The 22,057-nt window shown below is 45.4% G+C and overlaps 1 protein-coding gene across 1 annotated transcript; it reads right to left on the minus strand.

Moving 5' to 3' along the window:
• Positions 1-771: 771 nt before the first annotated feature.
• Positions 772-19,894, minus strand: LOC148151313 (heme-binding protein 2-like). The gene is made up of 4 exons (XM_087976329.1): positions 19,763-19,894; positions 13,349-13,478; positions 5,246-5,420; positions 772-937 (listed from the first exon to the last, which is right to left on the minus strand). Exons 1-4 carry the CDS (start codon positions 19,892-19,894, stop codon positions 772-774), a joined length of 603 nt encoding a protein of 200 aa, XP_087832455.1.
• Between the last annotated feature and the right edge of the window lie 2,163 nt (positions 19,895-22,057).

Genomic DNA, 22,057 nt, shown 5'->3' on the forward strand with positions numbered 1-22,057 from the left:
AAACCAATCGAATTTGAATTTGACAACATCAAACCAATGAGATGATCCGATATCTTGGAGTATAAAAAGCAGGTATTTTGGACAGTTAGCCAGAGACAGAGAGCATCTACTGTCATGCAGAGTGCCTGCAACACTGCTCCCTGAAAGGTACCTTTCTCATATGAAACATCTTTACAGCAGAATGCTGAAAATGACCCAGGGAAATCTGCAGAGGAGAACTAACACTGCTGCCTGGTTTTGAAAATTAATTTGCTGTAAATTTAATAGGGGCTATATTGTTATAGAGTGGGAGGTAGATAAATAAAGGAGGTTTACAGTTCTAGATAAAGAATAAGTTTGTTTTTCTTTAAATAGTGAGATTTGGGGTAGTTCTCTTACTTTGACAGATGGTGAGGTAATTAGCATTTCTGTGTGTTTGGTTTAATTAGTTGAAGGGTTTACCTTGTGTTATAACACCTGTGTACTGTGGTATGTCTCAATGAGTGAAATGTTTAGTACTAACCATAACCTTTATTGTATAATCTTTCTTTTTGGTTTGCATTTAATATTGTCTTTCTTACCAGGAAGATTATTCCATGACACAAACTTTCTTACTCTGGAATTTGAGTCCAAATCCCAACAGCTAGGTAAATCCTTTCTTAGATTAGGAGACCATGCTAATCCAGGTTAAAGCCAAGATGTACCTTGCATATGAATAAACAGTTTAAGACAGAGTTAAGCGCGATTGACTGTTATATGTCTGTAAAGGGAACAGAACTTTACAAAACAAAATCATTTGGAAGCTTTAAGAAAAGCTATATCCATCAGCCCCCATTTGCGATAGAAATTAAGAGTAAAACGTTCTGGTTCAAAGGGTTGGTTGTCTTCTTCCAAATCCTTCAGGAATTCAAGCACATGTTCTTCATATTGTTTCTCTTCCAGTTTCCTATCAACTACCCTGTAATATGAATATAGACATTTCATTCTCATTCCTCGTGACAACGTCTGCCTGGATCTGAGTAGATTAACAGATCAATATGAACAGGTGACAGCCAGTCAGGTCATTGAGAACCCTCCACCATTCAGTGCAATCCCAGCTACAGGAATGTCATCAATAACCTCACAGAATGGGCAGACACGTGGCAGATGGAATTTAGGACGGGGGAGTGAGGTGAGAAACTCTGGGAAAAGGGATGTTGGGAATCATTATCGATGATGAAAATATACCAGGAACAGGGAGATCTGAGGGATATTGACCATTGAAAGATGCAGCACATATTAAGGAAGCATGGGGCACTTTGAGCTTCATTACTGGGGGTAGTGAGTACAAATGGGGGGAGATCATGCTGAAGCTTTGTAAACTGCTGGTTAGGTCACAGTTTAAGCATTGTGTGAAGTGATAATCACTCACACTTTAGGAATGATATTTGCACCTTGTGAGGATGCAGAGGGATTTTACCAATAGGTTTAGAGTGGAGAAGCTGGGAAATTTGTCCTTGGACAGTTGGTTGGAGCTGTACGAGACAGTGACATGAGTTAGGTAAGGGAGACAAAGAAAAGCTGTTCTCACTGACTCGTGGGACAAGAATGAGAGGGAACCGTTTCTGAAGGTGATGTCAGGAGGATGTTTTAAAATCTTTATTCATGGGCCTTATGTATCACTGGCTATATGAGTATTTATTGCCTATCCCGACCTGCGCTTGAGAAGGTGGCATTTAGCTGCCTCCCAGACTACTTCTGTCTATTTGGTGTAGGTACATACATAATCCCGCTGGGGTGGTGGGGGTGTTCCAGGAATTTGACCCAGAGAAACAGAAAGGACGGTAATAGATTTCCAATTCAGGAATTTGCAGGTGGTGGTGATCTCACATATCTGCTGCCCTTCTCCTTCCAGGTGAGACAGGGAGTGGGGTGGGGGGGTGGGGGGGGGGAGAGGGGTTCATGGCTTTGGAAAGTGCTACCTTCGTAGCAAAAGCAGAAGGTGCTGGAGAAACTCAGCAGGTCTGACAACATCTGCGGAGAAATAATCTGTGATGAAGGATCACTGGACATGAAATGTTAACTTTGTTTCTCTCTCCACAGATGCTGCAAGAACTGCTGAGTTTCTCCAGAACTTTCCATTTCTGTTTTATATTCCCTACATTGCAGTTCTTTGTATTACTTTGCTGCCAGGTGTCGATGGTGGAGAGAGTAGATGCTTGTGAATCTGATGCCAACCAAGTGAACTGCTTTGATTTGGATGGTGTCAAGCTGCTTGAATGTTATTGGAGCTGCCCAATGGCAGTCAGGTGGGCAATATTCCATCACACTTTTGCTTTGTAGATGATGGACATGTTTTGGAGAGTTAATAGGTGAGTTATTTGTTGCAGGATACCTCTGACCTGTTCTTGTAGCCACAGTAGTTATATGATTAGTCCAGTTGATGTTTTGGTCATTGGGAACTCCCAGGATGTAGATAGTGGGGGATTCAGGGATAGTAACACCATTGAATGTCAAGTGACAATGGTCACCTTCTCCCCTGTTGGAGACAGTCATTGCCTATCATTTGTATTGAATGTTACTTATCATTTGTCAGCCCAAACCTGGATACTGCCCAGGTCTTGCTGCTTTGCATAAGGGCTGCTTTAATATCTGATGAGTGACAAATGGTGCTGGACATTGTGTAATCATTAGTGAATATCCCACTTCTGACCTTATAATGGAGGGAGGATTATTAATTAAACAGCTGAAGATGTTTGGGCCAAGGACATTATCCTGAGGAAATCCTGCAGCATTATCCTGAACCTGAGATCACTGACCATGTGCAACCCATCCAGTTAGTACTGGTTCCACTTCCCCAGAACCAGTCCCAATGTCCCAGGAATCTGCAACCCTCCCCTTGCACCACCTTTCCAGCATGTGTTCAATTATAATTTCCTGGACTTTCTACCTTGACTCGCACGTGGCAATAGTAGTAATCCTGACATCACAACCTTTAAGGTCATACTTTCAACTTACTTCCTAACGCCCTTTATTCTGCATTTAGGACCTCATGCCATATTTTATCCTCTGTCATTGGGACCAATGTGTACCATGACCACTGGCTGTTCACCCTCCTCCTCCAGGATATCCTGTAGTCACTCTGAGACATCCTTGACCCAAACACCAAGAAGACAGCATCCAATCCTGGAATCTCATTTGTTGCCAGAGAAACATCCATCTATTCCCCTTCCAGTTGAATCCCCGATAGCTATTGCAGTCTCACACTTTCCCCTCCTCTCCTTTGCTACAGGGTGAACCGTGGGAAACAGATGTGGCTGTTACTGGTCCTCTCTGAGGGACCATTCCCCCCGACAGTATCCAAAGTGTCTGTTTTGCAGGAAATAGCCACAGGGGGTTCCTGCACTGCCTGCCTAGCCCCTTACTCTGCCTGGTGGTCACCCATTCCCATTCTGCCTATGAAATCTGAGCCTGCAGTGTGACCATCTCCCTGTATGTGCTATTCGCAGTACTCTCAGCTTCATGGATGATCCACAGAGTCTCCAGCCATTCCTCCAGTTCTGAAAGCTGAGCTTCAAGAAGCTGCAGTTGGAGGCCATTCCTGCACCCCTGCTAGCCCTGGGCACTGGAAATGTGGTCAGCTTCCCACGTACAGCAGGAAGAGCACACCATAGCTTTGAGCTCTCCTGTCATGACTTACTGTTTTGATCAAGATCTACCCTGGCTCAATGGCGAGTGCAGGAGGGTATGCCAGGAGCAGCACCAGGCACATCTGTAAGTGAGGTGTCAAACTGTGAAGCTACAAACCAGGACTACATGCGTGCCAAATACCACAAGCAGCAAGAGATAGACAGAGCTAAGGGATCCCACAACCAACAGATCAGATGGAAGCTTTGCAGTCCCGCCATATCCAGTTGTGAATGGTGGTGGACAATTAAACATCTCACTGGAGGGGGAGGCTCCACAAATATTCCCTCTCCTCAGGGATGGGAGAGACCAGCAGATGAATGCAAAGGACAAGGCATTTGCAGCAATCTTCACCAGCAGTGCCGAGTGGATGACCCATCTCTACCTTTTCCAGTGGTCCCCAGCATCACAGATGCTTACCTGAAGCCAATTTGATTTACTCTGCATCAATATCAAGAAATGGTTGGTGGCACTGGATACCACAAAGGCTGTGGGCCCTGACAACATTCCGGCAGTAGGACTGCAGACTCGTGCTCATGAACTTGCCACATCCCGAGCCAAGCTGTATCAGTACAGCCACAGCACCACTGCCTTGACTCCCTTCCTTTCCTGAGCAGCTTATTTAACGTGCAGTCTTTCCCTGCCTTGAGCCAGATCTCCATCACTACAATATCATATTTGATGGTAATCTGCATCTGAAATGGTTCTGAAAAGATTTGCAAGGATGTTGTCAGGGTTGGAGGATTTAAGCTATAGGCAGAGATTGAATAGGCGAGGGCTGTTTTCCCTGGAACATCAGAGGCTGAGGGGTGACCTTATAGATGTTTATAAAATCATGAGGGCATGGATCGGATAAATAGACAAAGTCTTTTCCCTGGGTGGGGAAGTCCAGAACTAGAGGACATAGGTTTAGGGTGAGAGGGGAAAGATATAAAAGAGACCTATGGAGCAACAGGGTGGTATGTGTATGGAATGAGCTATCAGAAGAAGTGGTGGAGGCTGGTACAATTGCAACATTTAAAAAGGCATCTGGATGGGTCTATGAATAGGAAGGGTTTGAGGGATATGGGCTGGGCGCTGGCAGATGCTACTAGATTGGGTTGGGATATCTGGTCGGCATGCACAAGTTGATCTGAAGGGTCTGTTTCTGTGCTGTACATCTCTATGACTCTCTCTGTAACTCCCAGCCTTAGTTATTATGTTCATACGTAACTCTGTTTTGGACTTCCTTCCTTTTGTCCCCTACTCTGACATCACCTATTCACTGAAGAGCTATACCAGACTCAGTGTGAGATTTCTCTCTTCACAGATGCTGGCAGAGCTGCTGAGTTTGTATCACCCCTCAACACACTGGTTCCAGTGCAGTGATACCAAGTCTGCAGGGCCTCTGTGTGGAGAGACTGTAGAAGTTGGGGTTACTTACCTTAGTGCAGAAAGGGTTAATAAGTGATTGGAGAAAGCTATTCAAAACCATGAAGGGTAAAGGAGGAGAAACGTTGTGGCTGGTGGGACTTGAACCAAGGCCTAAGGTAGGGACATTACCATTACAACATAAAGAGCCCTCCATTAAGTTCGCCATTATATTAGCCGCTAAACTCACCTGACAAAGTACCAACTATCAGATGCATTTCCAAATTTAAGCGTTGGATCTGTAGGTGCTGGTGGACTCTTGACTTGAGAAACTAGAAGCAGATAAACAATGTAGTTCTGTAAAATTGTTCCATTTACCACGTGGCCAGAAATTCCCCAAGGTGCAGTGACAGGAATGATTGTTTCTGGAAATAAAAGATATTTTATTTGATGATCATTTGTGGTGTCACTGACAGTGAGTCAGAGGTTACAGGTGAGGGGTCAGGGTGACATTGCTGACGTGGGGCAGACACTGATGTGACAGATTGAATAATAACTTCACAGAGTGACACAGCGCTGGGGGAGGGGACTCCTTTGCTGGATGTTTGGTCGATTTTTAACCAGATCATTACACTGACCTGCTCTTTTCACACCTACACGCAAATATTCCCTCATCGTGGAAACATTTATCTTTCGAATGTTGTGACTGAATTTGCTTCTATCACCATTCCAGGCAGTGCTTTCCAGATCACAATGCTACAGGAAAAGTCATTCTCGTCTGACCAGACCATAGATACGGCTACTGTCTCATGAGAGAGAACTGGTGGTGGTTTAACCCGAGGGTCACCACACCTAATGTAAAAGGAGAGTTTGAGGACGTTTTCCTTCATGGTGACCTCAGCCTGTGCAGGACTTGAACCCATGCTGTTGGCATTAGGCTGCACCTCAAGCCAGCTGTACAACGAAGTCAGCTAACCAGCCCCTTGACAACTGCACATTGTTGCAACTGGATGTAGGTTTGCTCACTGAGCAAGAAGGTTTGTTTTCAGATGTTTCGTCACCATACCAGGTATTATCATCAGTGAGCCCCCAGATGAAGTATTAGTGGCACGGCCCACATTTTATTTGTGTTTCGGTTTCCTTGGGTTGGTGATATCATTTCCTGTGATGACAACATTTCCTTGTTACAATGACTGAAATTCACATACTCTCATCATTAACACCTCTCCCACAGTTTCTCCTCCTTTACCCTTCATGGTTTTGAATAGATCTCTCCAATCACTTATTAACCCTTTCTGCTCTAAGGTAAGTAACCCCAACTTCTACAGTCTCTCCACACAGAGGCCCTGCAGACTTGGTATCACTGCATTAAATCTCTCCAGCACTCCCTCCAGTCAAATATTGGGACATAGATATCTCACCTCGTCTGAATCTCCCAGCCAGTTGGAGGTTAGAGACAAAAAACCTGCAGCTGCTGGAATCCAAGGTAGACAAACAGGAGGCTGGGACAACACAGCAAGCCAGACAGCATCAGGAGGTGAAGTTGACACTTCAGGTGTAACCCTTCTTCAGGACTGTGGGTGGGTGTAAGTGGGAACGGCAGACAAACGGAGTGGGAGGAGCAGAGTGTAAAGTGGGGATAGGTGAAGACAGGTAGAGGGTACCACCTGGTTGGTCAATGGGAGGAATGAATCTGGTTGGTGGCAGGGAGCAGTGGAAGGGATGGGGACGGCTGGGAAGGGGGTCGGGGGAATGGGGCAGGAGATTATTTGAAATTGGAGAACTCAACATTGAGTCCTCCAGGCTGTAGGCTACCTGGCAGAAGATGAAATGTTCTTCCCCAAATTTGTAGTGTGGTTTGTTGTGGGAATGGAGGAGGCCAAGGATTGTCATGTCAGAAAGGAAGTGGGAAGGGGAATTAAAATGGGCGGTGGCTGGGAGGTCTGGTCAGCCCCTGCAAGCCCGGCTGTGATGCTCGGTGAACCATTCCCTAAGTTTATGTTCTGTCTCCTCAATGTAGAGAAGATGACATTGTGAGCACCAGATACAGTAAACTAGGTTGGAGAAGAGGGAGGTGAACCTCTTTCTCACCTGAAAGGACTGTTTGGCGCCATGGATGGGAGGTGAGGGGGGGTGGTATCCGGCAGGTTTTGCATCTTATCCGGTTGCAGGGGCAGGTACCTGGGGATTTGGGGGTTGGGTGGGGGTGGGGGGGAGGGGGATGTTGGGGAGAGTGGCATAAACCAAGGACTGTCTAAGGGAGTGGTCATTGCGGAAGGCAGAGAGGGATCAGGAGGGGAACATGTTCTTGGTGGTGGGGTCTAGTTGGAGTTGGCGGACCTGTTTAAAGATGATACTTTTGATGCGGAGACTGGTGGTGTGGTAGGTGAAGACAAGGGGGACCATATCTTTCGCACGTTGTTGGGGAGAGGTTAGGGCAGTGGAGCAGGGAATGGAGGTGGTGCAGTGGAGGCTATCTGGATGACAGAAACGGGAAAAGCACGTTTTTTCGAAATAGGTGGACATCTGGGATGCTCGCACATGGCATGTCTCTTTGTCTGAGCAGGTGTGGCGAAGGCAGAGGAATTGGGAGAATGGGTTGGAGTTCTTGCAGGAGGGAGGAGGTGTAGTTGTGGGAGTCTGATGGTTTAGAGTAAATGTCTGTCTGGAGACTGTCACCAGAGATTGAAATGCGAAGATTTGTAGCTCGGGTGCTCCTTGCTGTGGTTCTGTTCGCCGAGCTGGAAGTTTTTGTTGCAAACGTTTCGTCCCCTGGCTAGGCGACATCATCAGTGCTTGGGAGCCTCCTGCGAAGCGCTTCTTTGATGTTTCCTCCGGTGTTTATAGTGGTCTGTCCCTGCCGCTTCCGGTTGTCAGTTTCAGCTGTCCGCTGTAGTGGTTGGTATATTGGGTCCAGGTTGATGTGTTTGTTGATGGAGTTTGTGGATGAATGCCATGCCTCTAGGAATTCTCTGGCTGTTCTCTGTCTGGCTTGCCCTATGATAGTAGTGTTGTCCCAGTCGAATTCATGTTGCTTGTTGTCTGCGTGTGTGGCTACTAAGGATAGCTGGTCGTGTCGTTTCGTGCCGAGTTGATGTTCATGTATGCGGATTGTTAGCTGTCTTCCTGTTTGTCCTATATAGTGTTTTGTGCAGTCCTTGCATGGTATTTTGTACACTACATTAGTTTTGCTCATGTTGGGTATCGGGTCCTTCGTTCTGGTGAGTTGTTGTCTGAGCGTGGCTGTTGGTTTGTGTGCCGTTATGAGTCCTCGGGGTCGCAGTAGTCTGGCTGTCAGTTCCGAGATGCTCCTGATGTATGGTAGTGTGGCTAGTCCTTTTGGTTGTGGTATGTCCTCGTTCCGTGGTCTTTCTCTTAGGCATCTGTTGATGAAGTTGCGCGGGTATCCGTTTTTGGTGAATACCTTGTATAGGTGTTCCTCTTCTTCTTTTTGCAGTTCTGGTGTACTGCAGTGTGTTGTGGTCCTTTTGAATAGTGTCCTGATGCAGCTTTGTTTGTGTGTGTTGGGGTGGTTACTTTCATAGTTTAGGACTTGGTCTGTGTGTGTGGCTTTCCTGTATACCCTTGTAGTGAATTCTCCGTTCGGTGTTCTCTGTACCATTACGTCTAGGAATGGGAGTTGGCTATGGTACAGAGAACACCGAACGGAGAATTCACTACAAGGGTATACAGGAAAGCCACACACACAGACCAAGTCCTAAACTATGAAAGTAACCACCCCAACACACACAAACGAAGCTGCATCAGGACACTATTCAAAAGGACCACAACACACTGCAGTACACCAGAACTGCAAAAAGAAGAAGAGGAACACCTATACAAGGTATTCGCCAAAAACGGATACCCGCGCAACTTCATCAACAGATGCCTAAGAGAAAGACCACGGAACGAGGACATACCACAACCAAAAGGACTAGCCACACTACCATACATCAGGAGCATCTCGGAACTGACAGCCAGACTACTGCGACCCCTAGGACTCATAACGGCACACAAACCAACAGCCACGCTCAGACAACAACTCACCAGAACGAAGGACCCCATACCCAACATGAGCAAAACTAATGTAGTATACAAAATACCATGCAAGGACTGCACAAAACACTATATAGGACAAACAGGAAGACAGCTAACAATCCGCATACATGAACATCAACTAGGCACGAAACGACACGACCAGCTATCCTTAGTAGCCACACACGCAGACAACAAGCAACATGAATTCGACTGGGACAACACTACTATCATAGGGCAAGCCAGACAGAACAGCCAGGGAATTCCTAGAGGCATGGCATTCATCCACAAACTCCATCAACAAACACATCGACCTGGACCCAATATACCAACCACTACAGCGGACAGCTGAAACTGACCACCGGAAGCGGCAGGGACAGACCACTATAAACACCGGAGGAAACATCAAAGAAGCGCTTCGCAGGAGGCTCCCAAGCACTGATGATGTCGCCTAGCCAGGGGACGAAACGTTTGCAACAAAAACTACCAGCTCGGCGAACAGAACCACAGCATTGAAATGCAGAGGTCACGAAAGGGTACGGGTGTGTCCAAGATGGACCAAGTGAATTTGAGGGTGGGGTGGAAGCTGTGGGTGAAGTCGATGAACTGCTCCAGGACACTGCAATGATTCAGTCATCGATGTAACGGCGGAAGAGTTGGTGCACAGTGCCTATGTATGTACTGAAGAGGGACTATTCGATTATCGCTAACAAAGAGGTAGGTGTATCTGGGGTCCATCCAGGTGCCCAAGGCCTTGAAGGAAATTAGAGGAGTTAAAGGGAAAGTTATTATAGGTGAAGATCAGTTTGGCAAGGTGGAGGGGGACTGGATAGGTCTGTTGGAGAGGAAGAAGCAGAGGGTCTGGAGGCTGTCCTTGTCGGGTATGGATGTGTTTTAGGACTGCACATCTATAGTGAGGATAAAGCACTGTGGGCCAGGGAACTGGAAGTTGCTGAAGAGATGGAGAGTGTGGTTAGTGTCGCGGATGTAGGTAGGAAGTGACTAGACCAAGGGGGAAGAGGATGGAGTCGAGGTGGGACAAGATGAGTTTGGTGGGTAAGGAGCATGCTGAGACGATGGGTTGGCTGGGGTAGTTGGGTCGGTGGATCTTGGGGTACAGATGGAACCAGGCAGTATGGGGCTGGGACAGAGGTGAGAGGCAGTGGAGGGGAGATCACCACCAGAGGCAATGAGGGCTCGGACAGTGCAAGTGTTTTTGGCCTGTTGGGTTGCAGTGGGGTTATCTGCAAGGGGGAGGTAGGATGTGGTGTCGGAGAGTTGGCATCTGGCCTCTGTGACAGAGGTTCGATCTCCAGACCTTTGTCAGCGGGTTTTGTGAACCAGGGTTGGTGCGGAGATAGTGGAGTGCTGCAGGTTCGAAGGGGGTGATGTTTGAGTGGGTGAGGAGTTGGAGAAAATGAGGCTGCTGATGTCATGTTGACGATCAGAACTCCCCTTCCCATTCCCTTTCCAACCTGACCGTCCTTGGCCTCCTCCATTGCCACAACAAACCAAACAACAAATTGGAGGAACAACACCTCATCTTCTGTCACAACAGCCTACAGCCCAGAGGACTCAACATTGAGTTCTCCAATTTCAAATAACCTCACTTCCCATCCCCTGACTCCCTTCCCAGTCCCTTCCCTTCCTTTCCACTCCTCCCAGACACCAACTGGATTCATTCCTCCCATTGCCTAATCAGATTGTACTCTCTACCTGACTTCACCTAACCCCACTTCACCACCCTGCATCCACCACCCCCTTTGTCTGCAGCTTTATCTGCAGAAGGGTTACACCCAAAATGTCGATTTCTCCACCTCCTGATGCTGCCTGGCTTGCTGTGTTCTTCCAGCCTTTGCTTGTCAGCCAGTCAGAGGTATCAATTTATTGAAGGCCCAGTCTGCTGGCAGGGATCGGGAAGTGAGTGATATCTTGAGGAGGGATCAAGGGGATAGGAACATGAGGGAAGGTGATTGGGTTAGGGCCTGGTGGTGGTTTTCAGCAGCGTCCCTAAACACTGTCTGTGCCTGTGATTGCCACAGATTGTCGTAAATCAAGGCCCAACCTGACCAGCAGATGCCCCACGAATAACTTTCAGGAAGGCTGCCATATTTCTCTCAAATCAGGTAAATGGCAGCTTAAGGCTCTTAAATGGCCATAAATTGATCACTGAAAGACTGTAATTGGTCATTGGTTCAGGAAGGTTGAACATTGACCCTCTCACTAAGATTGTAATTGAGTTGGAAAGGGAATGGGAAGGGGAATTCTGATTGTCAACATGACATCAGCGGCTTCATTTTCTCCAACCCCTCACCCACTCAAACCATAAGACCATCAGATATAGGAACAGTTTTAGGCTATTCGGCCCGTCAAGTCAGCTCCACCATTCAATCATGGCTGACATATTTCTCAAACCCATTCTCCTGCTTTCTCCCCGTAACCCTTGATCCCTTAATCATAGGATAGATATTTCCTAATTATTTGTCACTTCTGCAGAGGGGAAAATCCCACCCAATGTTTCCGGTCATTGACCTTGCATCAGAACTGGACAGGAGTTTTAAAAGTGTTAGACACTATAATCAGTGCACATGGGGTGAGCTGGTTTATTGGGTTTGTAAAAATTTGATTGTTTTGGTCCTACCTCTGTTTGTTTGAGTCTGTTGTGGTTCTGTTTGCCGAGCTGGGAATTTGTGTTGCAGACGTTTCGTCCCCTGTCTAGGTGACAACCTCAGTGCTTGGGAGCCTCCTGTGAAGCGCTTCTGTGATCTTTCCTCCGGCATTTATAGTGCTTTGTATCTGCCGCTTCCGGTTGTCAGTTCCAGCTGACCGCTGCAGTGGCCAGTATATTGGGTCCAGGTTAATGTGTTCGATGATAGAATCTGTGGATGAGTGTCATGCCTCTAGGAATTCCTTGGCTGTTCTCTGTTTGGCTTGTCCTATAATAGTAGTGTTGTCCCAGTCGAACTCATGTTGCTTGTTCTCTGTGTTTGTGGCTACTAAGGATAGCTGGTCGTGTTGTTTCATGGCTAGTTGGTGTTCATGGATACGGATCGTTAGCTGTCTTCCAGTTTGTCCTATGTAGTGTTTTGTGCAGTCCTTGCATGGGATTTTGTACACTACGTAGTGGACCCAATATACCGGCCACTGCAGCGGACAGCTGGAACTGACAACCGGAAGCGGCAGATACAAACCACTATAAATGCCGGAGAAAACGTCACAGAAGCGCTTCACAGGAGGCTCCCAAGCACTGAGGATGTCACCTAGACAGGGGACGAAATGTCTGCAACACAAATTCCCAGCTCGGCGAACAGAACCACAACAACGAGCACCCGAGCTACAAATCTTCTCACAAATGTTTGAGTCTCTGTGTCGCCCTGAATGTGATAGTGCCAGCATGAAGCATAGTCCATGTCTATACAGGATGGACCATGGATTGATGTCTGTGAAAGCCGTTGCAGCACGTGAGATCAAGATGAACAAGGTATTTGTAAGATGGTGGTTTCAGCTGACAATGTTTCCCCACATCTTCAAACATCCCGATTCTTTTTTTTCTTGGCCCGTGCTGGTGGGAATGAGTTGGTCAGTGATGCCTGAGGCAGAGAGGTGTACAACACAAAGGGAGCCAGGGATTAGGGAGACCTGCCCCCCCCCCCAACTCTCCCCAGCCCTGTATTGACTAATGGATCCACAGGACTGACCCACTGCCCAAACTACAGAGGTACTGACTTCCCAACAGAGACCTCCCTGAGCAGGTGCCTCACTGTGGTCAATCCCCTGGATGGTGTCCTAGGCTGTGCCTGATTTACTGTATCAGGACCCCTAACTGAGTGTCTCCATGGCCTGCACTAAGGACTACTCCACTAAGACATGGCCATTTGGTTGCCGATCATGCAGTGTGTGTTTGCCACGGAAGATGCTGGCACTGAGAAATGGTGCAGGTATAAGATTGCAGCAATAATAAGGCATTGAACAATCTAGAATCCCCTCTAATTGGCAACTTGCTGCCATGCAACTCAGCGAGTTGCTTGCTCGAGTTGAGGTTGGCTTCATGGGACTTCTCACCTGATAGCCCAGATCCTGAGAAGAGTCTGCTCACTGTTTGAAATACACTTCCCACTTCCCAGATTGTAGGACCACAGAGCTGTATTTAATAAAGCAGTTTCCAAATTAACAATGTGATCAAGCACCCCTCTGGGATTCACATTGGCAAATTCATTAGGAAATGTGTCAGTCTGTGGAGAAGGTTTCAGACAAGACTAGTTAGAGACTAAAGGAGTATTTTATATTTTGTTGCAATTTAAAGGGATATGCAATGTACCTTCAGCATTGTTAAAAGCTGAATAATTGAAAAGAATTTTCAAGCCAGTATCCACTGCATGAACCAGATCCATATCATCAACCTTTGTTTTAATCCATTGGATGGCTGGGTATTGCATCTCTTTATAATTCTAAAACAAGAAGAGAAATTGAATTATCACACGAGAAAATTAACCCGACACCAAAATAAACATCAAATGAGAAAATTGTCATAAAGTTTAAGGACTACTTTAGGTTTTTTTTGGACTGTGAACTAAAATGGGGAAGAGTACTCCTTGAGACTAAGGAAACTATGTCAGAAGATATTTGCAGTTTTAGGAATAAGTTACTGGAACACATTGAGTTTATAGAATCAGAGGTACAGCACAGAAACAGACCTTTCGGTCCAACTCATCCATGCCAATCAGATATCCTAAACCTGTCCCATTTGCCAGCACTTGGCCCATATCCCTCTAAAATCTTCCTATTCATGTAGCCATCCAGATGGCTTTCAAATATTGTTATTGTACCTGCCTTCCCCACTTCCTCTGGCAGCTCATTCCATACATGCACCTCCCTCTGTGTGAAAAGGTTGCCCCTTAGGTCCATTTTAATTTTTTCCCCTCTCACCTTAAACCTACGCCCTCAAGTTCTGGACTCCCCTATCGCCAGAGAAAAGATTTGTCGATTTATCCTATCCAAGCCCCTCATGATTTTATAAACTTTTAAGGTCACCCCTCAGCCTCTGATGCTCCAGGGAAAACAGCACCAGCCTGTTCAGCCTCTCCCTCTACCTCAAATCCTCCAACCCTGGCAACACCCTTGTAAATCTTTTCTGAACCCTTTCAAGTTTCACAACATCTTTCCGACAGAAGAGAGACCAGAATTGCATGCAATATTCCACAAGTGGCCTAACCAATGTCCTGTACAGCCGCAACATGACCTCCCAACTCCTGTACTCAATACTCTGACCAATAAAGGAAAGCATACCAAATGGCGCCTTCACTATCCTATCCACATGCAACTCTATTTTCAAGGAACTATGAAGCTGCACTCCAAGGTCTCTTTGTTCAGCAACACTCCCGAGGACTTTACTATTAAGTGAATAAGTCCTGCTAAGATTTGCCTTTTCAAAATGTAGCACCTCACATTTATCTAAACTAAACCAATCTGCCATTCATTAGCCCATTAGCTTGATTTGGTGCATTGCTTTATTTGGGCAGTGAGGTTGAATTCCAAAAAAAACTCAGCTCTGCCAATGTTTCTTCACAGCAATTTTGCCCAGAAACAATCTTTTGAAAAGCTTTTTAATCAGCATCAGTTATGGGCTCAGGAGGGCTCAGCATTGTAACAAAAACTTGAATGGTTCCTGAGCAAGTTGTAATAGCCATTAAGACCAAAGGCTTGTGAAATATCTTCCTTTGTAACATCATACCGATCATATCAAAGTTGAATCATGCCATTTGAGTTTAAACATGTACAGCCAATTTCCAAACACTGATGCTTCAAGTCATATATGAAGTACCTCACTGTAGTTTATTTAGAAAACACAGGAACACCAGTGCTTAGTGGTTAGCACTGCTGCCTCTCAGCACGAGGGACCTGAGTTTGATTGCAGCCTCTGGTGACTGTGTATGGAGTTTGCACATTCTCCCTGTGGCTGCGTGAGTTTCCTCCAGGTGCTCTCATTTCCTTCCACAGTCCAAAGGTGTGCAGGTTAGATGGATTGAATAGGTGGATCGGCCAGGCTAAGTTGCCCATAGTATTCAGGGATATGTAGGTTAGGTGCATTAGTCAGGGAAAACGTAGCGTATTAGGATAGGGGAATGGGTCTGGGTGAGTTACTTGGAGGGTCGGTGTGGACTTGTTGGGTCAAGCAGCCTGCTTCCATACTCTAAGGATTTTACAGATTCACATGGAAAGAACATATAAGGCAATTAGAGAATGTGTTTTAGCTACTGGCAGCACAGTGGCTCTGTGGTTATCACAGTTGCCTCACAGTACCAGGAACCCATTTCAATTCCATCCTCTGGTGACTGTCTTTGTGGAGTTTGCCCATTCTGTGTCCATGTGGGTTTCCTTTGGGTGCTCCAGTTTCCTGCCACAGTCCAAAGATGTGCACGGAAGATGGACTGGCCAAGTTAAGTCCATGGATGTGTAGGTTAAGTGGATTAGGTATGGGAAATGTAGAATTACAGGGACTGGGAACAGTGTTGGGTCTGGGTGGGATACTACTCAGAGGGTCGGTGTGGATTCAATGGGCTGAATGGCCTGCATTGACACTGTCAGGCTTCTGTGTAATTGCAGTTTGATGACTTGATAACATGCCTGGCCAAAAATGAGTTCACAAAAGCAAGGGTGATTTACCTAGGACATATCAAGGACAATATTACAAAGAACTGAATTAAAAGTCACACAACACCAGGTTATAGTCCAACCGGTTTAATTGGAAGCACTAGCATTCGGAGCGCCACTCCTTCATCAGGTGGTTGTGGAGTACACAATTGTAAGACACAGCATTTATAGCAAAAGTTTACAGTGTGATGTAACTGAAATTATACATTGAAAAATACCTCGACTGTTTGTCAAGTCTCTCATCTGTTAGAAAAACTAGACGTAAAATAAAATCCAAACATTTCTCCTCGATATTCATTTGCATTGTCATTGCCGAATCCACCAATATTCTAGGTTTAACCATTGATCTGGACAAGCCAAATGAGTTCCAAGGGAGATTCAGAGACTCTGAATTCTGCAGTGAATAGCTGACCTCCTTTCTTCCCCATGCTTGTCTCCCATCTGCAAGCCACAGTGCAGGAGTGTGAGTGAAGACTTTAACTTGCCTCTTCCAACAACATTCAAGAAGCTTGACACCATCTTGGAAAACACAATCCGTTTTATTCTTGTGCCTGTTCATTACTGGCAACATCCACTCTCTATTCTCTATCGATGCATTATGGCAATAGGGTGCACAGTGTTACCGGTTAATGTTTCTCTAACCTCCAGAATTACTGCAGTGAATGTTCAGTGCAGTACCTCCAAGTACATGCTTCTTTAGAAAAAGAGAGCATAGCTGCATACAGCACTCTGGACGCAGTCTCACCAAAGCCCCTTGTACAAGGGCAATGAAACCTCCTCATTCTTGCTCTTCAACTCTCTTTCAATAAAGGCCTTTATTCAATATTCCATGTTTTAAAATGTATTATTTTAGAGAATGTGGCTATCATTGGCAAGCCCCTCCGTTGTTGCCTGTCCATCTCTTCGATCTGAGTGACTTGCCAGGCCATTTTAGACAACATTTAAGAGTGGTGCACATTACTGTGGATAAAGTCACAAGTAGACTAGCCCAGGTAAAAATAGCAGATTTCCTGTTCTCTAGGCTATGAGTGAACCAGATGTGGTTTACAATAATTGATAATAGTTCCATGGTCACCACTGCAGAGAGTAGATTTTCAAACCCAATTCTAGCCACCAATATGGGATTTGAATCTGTGACCCTAAAGCAGTTGCAACAAAACCAAAAACTGCAAAAGTTGGAAATCTAAAATAAAAATAAAAAAACGCTAGACAAGCTCAGCAGGTCTGGCAGTATCTGTGGAAAGAGTTAGAGTTTCGAATCCGATAGGACTCAACTTCAGAAATAGTCACATCACACTTAAACATTTACTCTCTCCACAAATGCTGTCAGACCTAATGTGTTTCTCCATCAGTTTCAGTGTTTATTTCTCCAAAGCATGAAATTGTCCCTCTGGATTATTGGTCACTATGCCACCATCTTCCCCCGTCCTGATCGTTTGCCGTGCCTTTATGCCAACCTGCTGAGTTTCATGTCCTGGACATCCAACTATCCCTGAACACCAACATTGAAAATTCTTTTCACAGATGAAAACAATTCTTTCCTTTTAATTCATACGTGGGATGGGGGCATTGCTGACTAGACCAGCATATACTGCCCATCCTAATTGCCCAGAGAGCAGTTAAATGTCAATCACATTGCTGTGGGTCTGGAGTCACATGTAGACCAGAAGTTGGCAGTTTCCTTCCCTGAAAGACATTTCTGAACCAGATGGGTTTTCCCAACAATTGACAATGGATTCCTGGACATCACAGAATCTTAATTTCGGATGATTATTGAATTCAAATTCCACCATCTGCCATGGCGAGATTCAAACCCAGGTCCCCAGAACATTACCTGTGTCTCGGGATTAAGAGTCCGGCGATAATACCTCAAGGCCATCAGCTCTCCATTTAATTCACCTTCTGATCTAATTCTTTGATTAAAGTGAATAACTTTACATTTTTCCATATTATACTCCATCTGCCCATGTGTTGCCCATTCACTTAACTTACCTGGCAGATTCCTATTATCCTGTCAGCGGCTAAAATCTCCACCTGGCTTCACAACAGCAAACGTAAATACTTGACACTCAGTCCTATCATATAGATTGTAAATAGCTAAGGCCCCAGCATTGATGGTTACAACACTCCACTAACTGACAGTCTACCAACTTATACACATCCTGTCTAACCTTACCCTTTGGTATCAATCTCTAAATCTTAACTGCCCAATTCACGACAGCAGCTTGTTTAAGAATCTACCCATGCCACTGAAATCTATACAGATTGATTAGATTCCCTACAGTGTGGAAACAGGCCATTTGGTCCCACCAGTCCACACAGACCCTCCGAAGAGTAACCCACCCAGACCCATTTTGTTCTGACTAATGCACCAAACACTATGGGCAATTTAGCATGGCCAATCCACCTGACCTGCACATCTTTGGATTGTGGGAGGAAACCCACACAGACACGGGGAGAATGTGCAAACTCCACACAGACAGTCGCCCGAGGCTGGAATTGAACCTGTGTCCCTGGCACTGTGAGGCAGCAGTGCAAACCACTGAGCCACCATGCTGTCCTTGCACTAACCTTCACACTTCAATTTCTCCAGCAATGATGATATCCTGAAAACCAGACACAGAGTAGGGAACACAACCTTCGGACTACTCAATTGTGACTACACAGAATATAATTTATCTCCCTTACTGTTCTCATCTCCAACACAAACAGGTTGCCCTCTCACCCAGCATTTGCATGGCTACTTTCTCCACAGAGTCATCGTCTGTTTGTCCTTCACCCTGCTATCCTTGTTCTCTCTGACTGATGTCACACTAACTTCCCTGTTTTTTACTCTCCCTCCAGTCTTGAACATCTCTGTTAGAACTGTTCTGTTCTAAACTACTGACGCTGTTAGAGAATCTGGGCAGTACAGAAGGTCACAAACCATTGGACCCAGTAATCCTACAGTCAACTTCTTTAAGAATCCTAGGATGCAGGTTACCAAGTGCTGGGAATTTATCAGGTGTTTAATCCTGGAGATTTTCTCATATTTACTCTCTTTTATACTGAGTAATTCCACAACCTCTTCAGATCTTTGATGTCCCACTATTCAGTTTTTAATAAAATATTTTTTGTGTGAAGACAGATTCAAGGTGTGTGTTTTATATCCCTCCCACTTCCCTCTTCCCTGTCATTTTCCTACCTTTGTTTCTCAGAGTTTAACAATTATTTTTGCTTCTGTCCCATCTGCTTGTGCAAGCTCGTGTAATATGTAAATTCCTGTCTGGTATGCTGCCACTGTCTATTATTCCCTCTCTTATTAATATTCAGTCATTGCCTGTTCTGGACATTTACTGGAATTGTCAGAAGAATCTCTTCTTTAATCTAGTATTACCCTGAATTAATTTGGTCAGACATTGGTCAATCAGTTTTCCTGTGGAGTTTGTGTTTCTCAATGGAATATGTCCACATAAAAAATAATGCAAAATTCTTCAAGTATTTGCTAATGTTAATCAACCTTCACACCTTCTCCTGTCCACTAACCAATGCAGAGTGACCCCAACATGGTCAGAGAGCAGTATCTCACAGCTGACTTATCTTCTGTTTGCAGCCTGCTGGATTGAAATGACTTTGCAGCTGTCCAGGATTGGGGAATGGGAAGATTCCACTCACAACCAGACTTGGCCTCTTCCACATTGAACACAGAGACCTTCAGCCTGTGATCAGCTGCCTTTCAGAAACAGGGTTAGATTGAGTGAAGACAGGAGCAGTAGGAGAGCTCCCTGCCTCTACAGTCCTCGTGTTGACCCCCACCAGCCCCCTCTCTGTGAGCACACTGACCCCTCCCTTCACCTGCTGCTGGAGATGGAAGCCCTGATATTCTTCTTACTGCACAAGCTGGCAGTGGGAGCCAGGCAGGCTATGGCAGCTCATGTAGAAAGTGTTAATGAGGCCCGAGGAGTAATTTCAGTCCAGTTTCATGGTTCAGGGTTGGGATGTGGACTGTCGGTGCACTGCAGGTTAGGGACTAAAAACAACATGGAATAATTTCCACTGGTACAAACATGACAGAACAGAGGAAACTCTCAGATGTACTGACCTTGTCCTGGATGACTTGTTCTGGCTCTGGACAGTCAACATGAGTACAGAGGTCGATCACCTCCTGCTCTGGGTCCTGAGCAGCAATTTGATGCCCGAAGAGGACAGACACAGTTAAGAAGATTCTCAGCATCTTGGTGTTCTCTCAGATCACTGGTGAATGCACTGACTGACTCTCAGCACCTTCAGGTGGATCTGCAGTTTGAACACTGAGTTGTAACTTTTATATACTGTTTGATGAGGGTGATTTTGAATACAGCTTAGCTATATTATGTATTGGGGAAATGCTCCAACTCATTGACTATGTAAAATACTTTTCGTTCTAACTTTGGGATGGGTTCATAAATCATTAACCTTCTGTCAGTTGGTTCACGGGAACTCTGAAACCTGGGAAAACGAGTTTTGTAATTGCTATCACTCATCACTGTTGTGCTGACACTTACTCTCCCCTGGTTACTGTTTCTGGTGGTGGTGTACCTATGGTCTTAATTCATCTATTTCTAACTATTGAAGAGGACCAACTCTGGGTAAGAGGCAGGAGAATGAGGTTGAGAAACGTCAGCTATGATCGAATGGCGGAGCAGACACAATGGGCTGAGTGGCCTAATTCTGCTCCTATATCCAAAGATGTGCAGTTTAGGTGCATTGGCCGTGGTACATTGTTATGCAGTGGCCAGGGGTGTGTCGGCTAGATGAGTTAGCCAAGCTAAACGTGGAGTTATGGGAATGGAGTAAGTGGTTAGATCCAGGTGAGATGCCCTTCAGAAGGGTTGGTCCTGAATTGATGGGCCAAATGGCCCCTATCCATACTGTAGTGATGCTATGATTCTATGTCTTATTAATTACTAGATATATTAATTACTTTGAAGAAGAGATGGAATGTGTTGCAGTCATACTGGCTGATGGCACAAGCATCACTGGGCAAGCAAATTGAGTGGACATTATGGCCACATGAATGCAGCTGTAAGACCAAAAGATGGAGGAACAGAATTTGCTCAGTTCCTTCACACATTCCACTCTTCAAAATATTCCAGATTCAAACGAACGTATTCCCTTTAGAACTTGTCACTTCCCTGGATCTACCTCTGCGTGGAATCATTCTTGCTGTGAACTGAATAATTAATAGTTCATCAACTTCGAATGATACAACCCCCTGAGCTATCCCTTTCCTCCTCTTCTATCAATTCTTGGGGAGCAGCTATTTAGTGAAGTCCTTCATAAAATTTGCGACAAGAACTCAACAATCCCATGGCCTGTCTTGAACCTCCTCCCTCATTGACAGGCCTTGACAGTCTGTTCTGTCCATTGGGCCATGGGGAAGTTCCCATTTTTATTTGAGGTGTCTTTAAAAACAACATCTTCCAGCAATTGAGAATGTGAAGTAAAGCCCTCTGTATTCCTGAACAGCTCCCAAGGTGATCAGAATACTGTTCATGGATTAGATCACTGAACAGCTTTTTAAACTTCATGTTAAGTTCCCTACTGAGTGCTTGAATAACACCATTTATCAATTTATTTATCAGTACCAATTTCCAAAACATTCACAAACACTTTCTCTTAGAAGATAACACATGTCCTGGCTGGTCAAGCCAAGTCTCTAAAAGGCAAATCCCACTGGGATGTCTGTAAATTTCCATTAATACACATTTCGAGATATGGAAGGTGTCAATAGACAATAGACAATAGGTGCAGGAGTAGGCCATTCAGCCCTTCGAGCCTGCACCGCCATTCAATATAATCATGGCTGATCATTCCTAATCAGTATCCTGTTCCTGCCTTATCTCCATAACCCTTGATTCCACTATCTTTGAGAGCTCTATCCAACTCCTTCTTAAATGAATCCAGAGAGTGGGCCTCCACTGCCCTCTGGGGCAGAGCATTCCACACAGCCACCACTCTCTGTCCTGAGCTCTGTCCTAAATGGTCTACCCCGTATTTTTAAGCTGTGTCCTCTGCTTCGGCACTCACCCATTAGTGGAAATATGTTTCCTACTGCCAGAGTGTCCAATCCTTTCATAATCTTATACGTCTCAATCAGATCCCCTCTCAGTCTTCGAAACTCAAGGGTATACAAACCCAGACGCTTCAGTCTTTCAGTGTAAGGTAATCCTGCCATTCCAGGAATTGACCTCGTGAACCTACGCTGCACTCCCTCAATAGCCAGAATGTCTTTTCTCAAATTTGGAGACCAGAACTGCACACAGTACTCCAGGTGTGGTCTCACCAGGGCCCTGTACAGCTGCAGAAGCACCTCTTTGCTTCTATACTCAATTCCTCTTGTGATGAAGGCCAGCAT

Source organism: Chiloscyllium plagiosum, unplaced genomic scaffold (assembly GCF_037043375.1).
Source record: "Chiloscyllium plagiosum isolate Xiang-an unplaced genomic scaffold, Cpla_swu_hap1 HiC_scaffold_3, whole genome shotgun sequence".
NCBI classification, from domain to species: Eukaryota; Metazoa; Chordata; class Chondrichthyes; order Orectolobiformes; family Hemiscylliidae; genus Chiloscyllium; species Chiloscyllium plagiosum.